Source organism: Haliotis asinina, chromosome 3 (genome assembly GCF_037392515.1).
Source record: "Haliotis asinina isolate JCU_RB_2024 chromosome 3, JCU_Hal_asi_v2, whole genome shotgun sequence".
In the NCBI taxonomy this organism is placed as follows: Eukaryota; Metazoa; Mollusca; class Gastropoda; order Lepetellida; family Haliotidae; genus Haliotis; species Haliotis asinina.
Window position 1 is genome coordinate 79,944,110 of NC_090282.1, and position 12,162 is coordinate 79,956,271.

At 41.1% G+C, this 12,162-nt stretch overlaps 1 protein-coding gene across 2 annotated transcripts in view; it reads left to right on the forward strand.

Moving 5' to 3' along the window:
- Nucleotides 1-280: 280 nt before the first annotated feature.
- Nucleotides 281-12,162, forward strand: part of LOC137278557 (calmodulin-like) — a 63,185-nt gene continuing 51,303 nt past the window's right edge. Inside the window, exon 1 of one of the 2 annotated variants that reach the window (XM_067810998.1) lies at nucleotides 281-398. In XM_067810998.1, coding sequence (XP_067667099.1) covers nucleotides 321-398 — 78 coding nt within the window. In that variant the 5' untranslated portion in view covers nucleotides 281-320. Of the gene's footprint in view, nucleotides 399-9,192; nucleotides 9,271-12,162 lie in introns of those variants that run through there. The other variant, XM_067810999.1, reaches the window with a different exon arrangement.

A 12,162-nucleotide genomic window follows, 5' to 3' on the forward strand; every position in this document is an offset into this window, starting at 1 on the left:
TCTGCACGGCAACGCTAATCCACCAAACATTGTAAACAATGTAAGAAAATCAGTTTCTGAATTTATATTCGATCAAGTAATAAGATTTTTGCAAGAAAAGTAATGTTAATTCGTTTACAATTTAATGATATTACTTTATTTAAGGGTAGTCTCTATATGATCAATATGATTTGGACATGGGTACCAAAATGGACGTTTTGACATAGTTATGTAACCAGTGAACCTGATCCAAATATTTTCAACCGTCTTTCCATACAGGTAGCAAGAATTATACTTTAAAGGCGGTCCTCCAAAACCTCAATCTAGGATTTGTAACCAACATGGCGATGGCAGCAAAGCTTGTAAAGGATCCGATCAAACGAACTGCGGCAAGACCCTCACCCAAGCGGAAAAGTGGGGTAAGATGGTATACAACTTCACTATTTTACAACTTGAAAGAAGTTATCCTTCAAATTATTCTGCATTCTGAGTAAACCACGGCTGCGATGTCCAGAGCGATAACTTCCATGACTCTCATATGGATTTCATAATCACAATATGTGTGATTATATGTGACTGATTATTCTCTGGTATTACATGCTCCACGTGTGTGAGTAATGCCGCTACAGATGTACAGGGAAATTATTACGGATTTTCTGCAGAATTAGTGTTTCTTAGTGTGCCGTTATTAGTCTATTGCCTTTACACACACAGAAGTTGGGTTATCATTTTACCATGAAATATAATACCTGACACCACCAAGCAGATATTGAATGAATCACTCCTATAATATTAACACTGAAGTACTTTTACAAGTGGACAAGTCCCCTAACACGACTAATTATAATATCGACCTGTTGAAAACAGTGAAATCTGAGACTGATTGATCCAGAATACGTTATGTCAAAACCCGTGTTTCCAGGCAAGTGCTGTTGGAGATAGAGAGATATGACGCAGTACCAACGATTCGTTGATCCAGACATTCGTTAATATGTACCAGTTGGGGCCTGTCCGGACCAACAGGGTTCAGTACACAAGAACAAATTTGATTTGAAATGTCACCGAAACATTTACTTACAAGCGAAGTAGCACTGTGAGTTTGATTCAAGTAGGTGGTACCTAATGGGGCACTGAGGCTAAATTCGATTATACATATAATGTCTTTCAGACTTTGATTCAACTGTTTCATAACTAAATTGCTTTTGAAACTGATTCAACAAAATCATGTATAAGAAATGAGTTTGATTCAAGTGTGTCTTAACCGAAATACCTTTGAGACTTTGATTCAACTACATCATACATGTAATGTCGTGAGATTTTGATTCAACTGAATGATACCTGAAATGCTTTTGAGACTTTGAATCAGCTAGATCGTACATATACTGTCATGAGACTTTGAACCAACTAGGTCATATACGAAACTAATAGATCATATTTGAACGAAACCTTCATTTGATCAAATATTAAGCGTTCTTGCGACATTTATTCGGCTTGATTATATCTGAGTTTTTTCACTTGAATCTATTACAACACAAATGTTTTACTAACTCAAAACAGTTTAAATGTGAAGGCAAGCTCCAGTACCCGGTACTTACGTATGGTTGTGTGGTATAATCACACCAAGAGAAATACAATACAGTGCGTTCATATACATAACATATGTATCAGTCGTTTTATCACTATTGAAACATTATTTATTAACCAGCCATTGGGACTCCATGTAGGTGATACTTTAGTCTCGTTTGGGGCAAGACTGTGAGAAGGGCGGTCCCTGATCGAGTTAGCGTGCTGTGTTATAAAGTCTCACATCAATGCCTACAACACCGTAATCCGGCCTTGACAAAGATGTTCATGTCCCCAATGTGTTCCCCGTCCAACTGAGTGATGACCAGGAATCGTACAGCTCTGTTAATCATATTTTGCACACAATTTGATACCAGCATTCGCTTACTACCCCTGGAGAGGATTCTGGATGTAGGCTGGAGGGGACTTGATGAATTAGGGAATATCGTGAACGTTCCAAAGGGAACCCTTTCGTCGCTGACTAGCTAGTGAACCAGTGGCAAGATACACTATAGACACCACTGCAATCAAGTCAGAGGGCAAGGATTCGTTCGTTGTTTTCTGGGGGTACTTTTAATTTCTATTTACTAATAAAGCACCAATTTGGGTTCCACGGCTTTCTGTGTACGCAAACATCCACTTGTATCTTGGAATATTTAGACTTTGAAGCATTATTCTATTTTATGAACATTTATAAAAGCGTTCAGTGCTGGTACCACAGTTGTTAGTCTGATTTCTGTGTAGGAACAGCCTTGACAATGTTCTGTGTAAGGACAAACTTCACAATGTTCTGTGTAGGGACAAACTTCACAATGTTCTGTGTAAGGACAACCTTCACAATGTTCTGTGTAGGGACAAACTTCACAATATTCTGTGTAAGGACAACCTTCACAATGTTCTGTGTAAGGACAACCTTCACAATGTTTTGTGTAGTGACAACCTTCACAATGTTTTGTGTAGTGACAACCTTCACAATGTCCTGTGAAGGGACACCCCTCACAATGTCCTGTGCAGGGACACCTTTCACAATGCTCTGTGCAGGGACAAACTTCACAATATTCTGTGTAAGGACAACCTTCACAGTGTTCCGTGTAAGGACAACCTTCACAATGTTCTGTGTAAGGACAACCTTCACACTGTTCTTTGCAAGGAAAACGTTGTCAATGTTCTATGTAGGGACAACCTTCACAATATTCTACATAGGGACAACCTTCACAATGTTCTGTACAAGGAAAACCTTCTCAATGTTCTGTGTAAGAACAACCGTCACAATGTTCTGTGTAGGGACAAACGTCACAATATTCTGTGTAAGGACAACCTTCACAGAGTTCCGTGTAAGGACAACCTTCACAATGTTCTGTGTAAGGACAACCTTCACAATGTTCTGTGTAGGGACAAACTTCACAATATTCTGTGTAAGGACAACCTTCACAATATTCTGTGTAAGGACAACCTTCACAATGTTTTGTGTAGTGACAACCTTCACAGTGTTCTGTGTAGGGACAATCTTCACAATGTCCTGTGAAGGGACACCCCTCACAATGTCCTGTGCAGGGACACCTTTCACAATGCTCTGTGTAAGGACAACCTTCACAATGTTCTGTGTAGGGACAAACTTCACAATGTTCTGTGTAGGGACAACCTTTACAATGTTCTGTGTAGGGACAACCTTCATAATATTCTGTGTAAGGACAACCTTCACAATGTTCTGTGTAAGGACAACCTTCACAATGTTCTGTGTAAGGACAACCTTCACAATGTTTTGTGTAAGGACAACCTTCACAATGTTCTGTGTAAGGACAACCTTCACAATGTTTTGTGTAGTGACAACCTTCACAATGTCCTGTGAAGGGACACCCCTCACAATGTCCTGTGCAGGGACACCTTTCACAATGCTCTGTGTAAGGACAACCTTCACAATGTTCTGTGTAGGGACAACCTTCACAATGTTCTGTGTAAGGACAACCTTCACAATGTTCTTTGCAAGGAAAACGTTGTCAATGTTCTATGTAGGGACAACCTTCACAATATTCTACATAGGGACAACCTTCACAATGTTCTGTACAAGGAAAACCTTCTCAATGTTCTGTGTAAGAACAACATTCACAATGTTCTATGTAGGGACAATCTTCACAATGTTCTATGTAGGGAAAACCTTCACAATGTTCTTTGTTCAATGTTTACAATAATGTTTGTGTTGGACAGAGCATCCTGGTTCGTAAATGTCCCGTGGTATTAATATCTAGAAGTCATTGTCTACGGAAATTCATTCACCAGGTACACGTGGTTGGACCAAGTCTTCTAGGTGTTTAGTGTTCGTGTTTCAGAACTCAGTGCCTTCTTTCATATATATATATATGAACCTGCATAACTTATAAAGGTTTCAGTCAAAATATTAGTCAAAACCACTTCCCTACAAATGTAAAACCCCGATACACGCTCAGTGTCGTTAAGTCCTTCCCGGTGCCATTTCATAAGTAAAAATACTCAATTGTCTGAGATTAGCACCTTGTTAAAACAATAGTTTTTAAACCTGTCCTTATCAAATTCAACAGTGATGAGATTCGAGTTCAAAATGTAACTTAAAATTAAAATGTTTCACCGTACAACAATTACTATTATAATACCTTTCTACCTTACGCCGAAGGTCTGGTTTGTACGTGTGTGCAAAGCGCACTCTAATATATCATACTGTATGAATGTTAATTCCTTATCGTACACTGAGCACCAGGTGCCCTTCCAGAGCGAGGACACCAGGACTCCTGGCAAGAGTGGAACCAAATTGTACAAGCACTATATGAACTTGCGGACATCATATACATGTGTTTTGTTAGCGTATATGCCGGTGTAGCGAGAACAGAAACGTAATGTTACACACAATGTAAAGTTTATGCTGGTGTAACAAGAACAGAAACGTAATGTTACACACAATGTAGAGTTTATGCTGGTGTGGCAAGAAAAGAAACGTAATGTTACACACAATGTAGAGTTTATGCTGATGTGGCAAGAACAGAAACGTAATGTTACACACAATGTAGAGTTTATGCTGGTGTAACAAGAACAGAAATGTAATGTTGCACACAATGTAGTGTGTAATTAACATGTTGGTTTGTTCGCCCAATGATGTAGGTTTACATCTGAGATACTACGGTAATTCCTTGTCGAAAGAAAGACGGATGGTGTGGTGTTTTGATCGACCGTTGCACGACAACGTGTCTTCAGCATGTATGTCGCAATACGGACCATGTGTTATAATGTCAAAGCTTTTTCCAAGCATCATTGCTTCATCTTAACAATATGCTCACGTTTACGAGTGGCCGGAAATCATGTTGTAAATCGTGTTCCAAAACGTCCAGTTGCCATACTTCCGTGTTGAACACGAATGATGAAACGACAGTAACTTATGAGAGATTTACACGAGTCTTTCTTCCGGGTTCCACCCACTGATTCTTTTCAAACCAGCTTGAAAAATTGTGTAACGTTAATTTGCGTTATCTCGGCGAACAGAAGTTAAATGCATAATTCAGTATGCAAGTATGAAACATAACGAGAAATGCCAAGAGAAACCTCACGTAAAGAACCCTCAGTGCTCAATAAGATTTCAAATGTAGATATATGTAATCCTTTGCATAAGCCAAACGACAACCAACTTTAAGGACTGACTCCTCTAATCTCGTTCCTTGTTCTCGTGCCTCGGCAAATAGTTGGAATAAAATGTCTTTCATCGAAACAATTACAACAACCATTCTATTCGGCTGAAATGTCACGATGAAAGCAACACAAGCTAATCCTCCTCATCTGTCTAAATATCATTACAGCAATAATATAATTGCCCGATTTTATTTTTAATATAATTCGCTTTGGCATGGGCCATTTACAAATGCTTATTACTGTTATCGTATTAAAGCCTCGGTCCGTTACTAAACAATAATACTGTAACATCAATATGGTAATAACTTAATACCACCCCATCAAAAACCTTTGCTAATTGACACCTCTACCCATCAATAATGCATTGTCTCCAGATACAGTGACGTCAGTGTTTCCCGCCATATGACCAGGGCGATATGCCACGTGAGTCCCAGTTGGCCTCTGCACCTCCAAATGACCGCTGTTGGCCACTGGACGAAGGCCACATGGGTATTGCTTGGCCTTAACCGCTGCGCGCTATCTACTTATGTGATCATTTTGCTATTTTCCGATTAACTGGCATTCCTGACTAATCTGTCGACGACGCGGAGTAGGTAGAACTAATCAAATAATAGCAGAGAAGAGGGGACGGGTTCGACTCATTTGGCTATCTGTTGTTTGCATTTTTCATTTTGGGGTTCGGTTTTCGGGAAACATTGGAACACATCAGGTGTTATCTTACCTCACATACATGCATTTAGTTTTTATGACAGACTGAGCCTATCAATGTACTCCGCTTACAAGCGAGTAACATTGTCTATGTTACCCGCTGGAAATGCCGAACTGTGGGAATTGTGTGGTACTTCGTGTTAGTAGTGTTTTTGGTTGTTCTCGGTTTTGGCTAATTGCCTAACTCTGATACTCCTCATTGTTATCCGATACTCGTGTTTCAAACAGTTCAAAATTAACAACGAGATGTTCTGGAAGATTTGTGGCATGTACGCAAACAGCATGCAGATTACGCATTCTTGGTAGTTGATTATTATGTATTGATGACAAGTCACACTTTAAATTATAAATTGTTGTCTTAGCAGCTGTACCTGGTTCAGATTCAGAGCACATCAACTATTATATCATAACTGACATATTCTGTATATGGTATATCCGACATACCGTCGATCACAACTTCTGGAATGTGATTCTTGTTCTCCTACATCTGATGACTCTTACATATCGTCACTGAGACAATGTCTGTCTGTATAAGCTTAAGCTTGATATAAACTGATCAGGTAAACCATGTATTCCACCCCAACTACATTCTCTATCCATTACCCCCTATTCAGTGTCAATGATATATTTCTATACATTCTTCCTGCTATTATGTTTTTACAATAAACCCAACATACTGCAATATTCTGTATCCAGGACACCCTGGACTCTATCCCTGACATATTCTGTATCCAGCATGCCACATACAAGATTCCTAACATATTCTGTATCCAGCACAAACCCGACATATTCTGTATTCAGTAAACCCTTCACAGCCTCCCTCATATGTTCTGTATCCAGTAAACCCTTTACAGGCACAACCCTGACATATTCTGCATACAGCCCGTAAACCCTTCATAGTCCCAGGCCAAATGTTAGAAAAGTCCCTATCTTTTAGGATCTCTCAGCAGCAGTAAACGTGTTATTCAGTAATTAGTATGACACCTCCCACCCGCCAAAAATTCTTGTTGATGTGGAATTAGCAACAGGAGGTATCAGGTTACTAAAAACTAACTGGGTTCAGTCCACTGTTGAAACAGTGTCCACATGTTCATAAACAAACTGCTTGAGAATTGATCACATTGTCTAATGTGTGGTGACAAGCACTGGTGTTCAACATGGTCAAGATATGAAGTATGGGTGATAAGGCTAGGTGTATCATATTACCTGATTTTCATGATATCTCTACATTTGGCCTAGGAGTATTCACGCCCTCCTTGACATATTCTGTATCCCGTAAACTCTTCACGCACTTCCTGACATACTCTGTATCCATTAAACCCTTCACAACCTCCCTCGCTTATTCTGTGTCCGGTAAACCCTCCACACCTTCCCTGACATATTCTGTTTCTTGTAAACAATTCACACACAACCATGACATATTCTGTCTCCAGTAAATCCTTCATGCCCTCACTGACATATTCTGTATCCAGTAAACCCTTCACATACACAGTCCTGACATATTCTGTCTCCAGTAAACCCCTCAGGCCCCCACCCCCTCCCGACATATTCTCAATGCGGTAACCCTTCACAACCTCCCTCACATATTCTGTGTCCAGCAAATCCTTCACACCCTCCCTGACATATTCTGTTTCCTGTAAACCCTTCACACACAACCCTGACATATTCTGTCTCCAGTAAACCCCTCACGCCCTCCTTGACATATTCTGTATCCGGTAAACCCTTCACACACACACAACCCTGACATACGAGTATTCTCTATATATCCAGTAAAGCGTTCACGCCCTCCCTGACATTCTGTATCCCGTAAACCCTTCACACCCTACCTGACATATTCTGTATTCGATAAATCCTTCACACACAATCCTCACATCTTCCGTATATATCCAGTAAACCCTTCACACCCTCCCTCACATATTCCGTATCCAGTAAACCCTTCACAACCTCCCTGACGCATTCTGTATTCGGTAAATCCTTCACACCCTCCCTGACATGTTCTGTATTCAATAAACCCTTTACACCCTCACTGACATAGTCTGTATTCGGTAAACCTTTTACACCCTACTTGGCATGTTCTGTATTCGGTAAACCCTTCACACCCTCCCTGACATGTTCTGTATTCGATAAACCCTTTACACCCTACCTGATATATTCTGTATTCGGTAAACCCTTCACACCCTCCCTGACATGTTCTGTATTCGGTAAACCCTTCACACTCTCCCTGACGCATTCTGTATTCGGTAAATCCTTCACACCCTCCCTGACGCATTCTGTATTCGGTAAACCCTTTACACCCTACCTGACATATTCTGTATCCGGGAAACCCTTCACACTCTCCCTGACGCATTCTGTATTCGGTAAACCCTTTACACCCTACCTGACATATTCTGTATTCGGTAAACCTTTTACACCCTACCTGACATGTTCTGTATTCAGTAAACCCTTCATACCCTCCCTGACGCATTCTGTATTCGGTAAACCCTTCACACCCTCCCTGACGCATTCTGTATTGGGTAAACCCTTCACACCTTCTCTGACATATTCTGTATTCTGTAAACCCTTCATACCCTCTCTGACATATTCTGTATTCGGTAAACCCTTCACACCCTCCCTGACGCATTTTGTATTCGGTAAACCCTTCACACCCTCTCTGACGCATTCTGTATTCGGTAAACCCTTCACACCCTCTCTGACGCATTCTGTATTCGGTAAACCCTTCAAACCCTCCCTGACGCATTCTGTATTCGGTAAACCCTTTACACCCTACCTGACATATTCTGTATCCGGCAAACCTTTTACACCCTACCTGACATGTTCTGTATTCAGTAAACCCTTTACACCCTACCTGACATATTCTGTATCCGGGAAACCCTTCACGCACCCCATGACATATCCGGTCACTTCTATTCCACACATGGCCCAACAAGGACTGTATACGGTAATCCGAGGAAAGTGACCCGTCGCTTCCTTCCTATGCCTCTACAGCCGACGTCCCGTTGTTTGATTCTATCTATGCAACAGCTAGCGTTTGTTCTTGCAAATGAGCCATCCCATCTCACCAAACACAAGGCATAATGGAAAAGTTATGGAAATCACAACTCCTTACAGATTTTATGAAATACAGCCGTTAAAATTTAATGCCTGGCCGAATATTTGACCAATCGCATAATCAAGGCCAATGAGATATAATCCATGACTAGTCAATGAGAGAGGTCAGCATGCATGTTTATGGCAGTGCGAGACAGCGGTCGCTATGTTAATGGCTGACCCAGACCTATATCCCGCGTTCCCTGCACGTGCAGGGCATTCTGCTGCGCGTTTCCCTCCAACATGGATACCCCAACCACTACCGCTAGTGCCACGCCAGAGGTAAAGTGACTAATTTCTGTGTCGTTTATAGATTTATTGTCATGGCTGCCAGATGTTCGTGTTGTATGACAGAAATCTGGGTATCGACTTGGTCGTTGTCAGCCACGGTCTTGTTGACAGGGAATTCTTCTATTTCACTACGTGTTTCTGGCATGTTTCTTTTGGCTTCGTGTGTATTTAATATTTTCTTCATAACATGTGTGAAAATATCATCCTGAAATTATTGATCACGATTGATATTTATTGATCAGCGATACGCTGTGTGTGTAGGACCTGCCTGTGTTCGTGTGTTCCACGGGTGTTCTACTCTTATTCCAGAATTGTGACTGAGGGAAATGAACGCCACATACTAACCCGGTTCCAGTATAGGAGCCAAAAGGTTTAAATCGATCACACGTAATATGGAGAATGTTTCAACACCCTTATATTGTTCCTGTGTTGTTGACTAGGTTGTTTTAGACAGGGGAAGCTGGCTTGATTTTGGGGTGGATGGATATCTGTGGCGAACCAGCTCAAGCTGTCCATGTGATTTTCAAGCGGGTTGTTTTAACAGCTGCGGCGCAACTGTCACTGTCTTATCGCTAATGTCATATGGCCAGTGTTCCCAGTCTATGCACCGTGTTGACTCAGTGGGCATTTTCCTGTTTCCATGTTGTTGTACATGACAACAGACTTCATGCTCGCATAAATGTGAATGGCGAGGGTCGAACGGAAAATATTTTCCGTTTTATCGATATTATCGATGACATAGTGACATAAACCATTCGACAATGATAATTACACCATACCATGTTAGAAAATACCCAGTTGTGATGATTAACGAAGCAGGTAATTGCTTTTAGTGTGAAAGTCAAAAGAGCAATGAAAAGTGAATTACTAATAAATCAGCAATGACACCAGGTGTCAGTGGAATAGTTTAGCAAGTTCTGTACTCACTGGAGCACCAGTCTCTCACTGTATCTAACACAACAGCGAGTTGACTGACACACCAGTACTCCTACGACGCAACATATATGTAAACCAGAGGAGTGATAACCTAGACATTTCGTTCCACTACAGCGCATGTACTAATTTTAATGAAACCTAAAAAAGATGATGTTAGTTTTGAAGAACGTGTTCAAGTGCACAGTTTCAGCAGACATAACTGCTAATCGCACATCACTATATCATGAGCTTGTGTTCATGAATCACTACTAAATAATGACGATATCAGGTGTTCGCGAAACGGAGAGAGTATCTTGCGGGCCATTTGCACTAAAAGAACACACAAACTATTGTCCACATGAAGATTTGTGCCAGCGTTTCTAAAGTCGTCAATGTTGCAACCCAGAATAAACTTTGTTTTGGCAGGATTGATAAGACACTCCTTAAAATCTTCTACAATGGGCGTGTTTGAATATACGTATGTTACCTGACTTACTATGAAGGTGTAACATGTGGACATCAAAGCTTGCTGGAATATTACTTCCCATGTTGGGAAAGTTGAAGTCATCTCTTTTATCAAACAGTCCTATGCGTTTTATATGCACTCTGCTACTTTATGGACAAATCGGAATAAGGAACAGATAATGATGTTTCACTGTTTCTCTGTTATTGCTAGTTGATGTATAAGGGAATTGGCAATTTCACCATTCCTGAACGACATCAGATCATGTACACAGCCGAAGCTTATGTTAAGTGATCGTTCTGGTCGACAGAGCGCTTTCCCTGTGAGCAAGTTTGGCCCTTGGACCACACTGACTGCGTAATACTAGATCACACTGAAAGTGATTGTTGTTACCTAGCCTGTCTCTCGTCAGTGTCGGGTAGACAAGGACTAGTAGGGTCTGTCATCTCTTTGCGAAGAGGGTATTCATGTCTAAACAACCTTCTCTCAGTATCAGGCCAGGCCTTCTTAAATGTCTTATTAATCTGTTTCAACACAATTTAAGGAAGGGTCAAACTGACTCAGGTCGTTGAAGTGTTGGGACCTGTTGACCGAATATGTTGAGTCCATTCATATTCAGGATCATCGTATCCTGCTCCGACTTAAGCCGTGGACCAGGGCCGTGAGTTACTGGTGAGTTTACCATGCCAGTGCCTGGCACAAGTCATTCTTAATAAATCAAAGACACAAATACAAATTTCAAAACCCTTTCCACAATCAGAAATCCACACATATCAACCCAACGTTACCAAAGGCGTGTGTTTATATGTTTTACAAACACATGCAAATGCAAAGCAAGTGTTTATCGGACCACCGAAACAAAATATGGTACAAATCAGATCAAGGGAGTTCCACCGCTTCGTCCTTTCTGGTCATCAGTCTGAAATAGCTAAACGTCCATCATCCGCTCTCTTTCAATTCCCTGGGACTCGGTGGGATAGCCCAATGGTTAAAGCGTCCGTTCGTCACGCCGAATGTCTGGGTTCGATTCCCTACACGGGTGCAATATTTGAAACCCATTCCTCGTGCCTTTCGCGTTGTTGCAGTAACCTTGCCAAAACGGCAGTGAAACCAAAATGAAACCATGCTCACTTTTCGGTGGAAAGTACAGTTTTCTTTGCTACACGTAGAATTGTATGAACGTGTGAGGATAAGGAGATCGGTTTGAGAGCTTCTGTATTAACAGAGTTGCAGTGTGTTCAGACCTTCGTCGTTAGGATGAGTGTTTCTTGTGTTCATACTAGCTTGAGATATCCCAACGTTAGGAATAGCTTTATGGCCAGACGCGTTTTCAGGAGAAATGCCTCATAATTTAAGCTATTCTTCATGAAACCAGGGAACTGGAGTTACTGTATGTGTACAACAGTGCCAGCTCAGAAAGTACTTCAGCGGCTGTTCAATGTCTTCAGCTGAATATATATTAAGATTGCAAACGAACACAAAAGAACGCGTGGCCCCAATTCAAA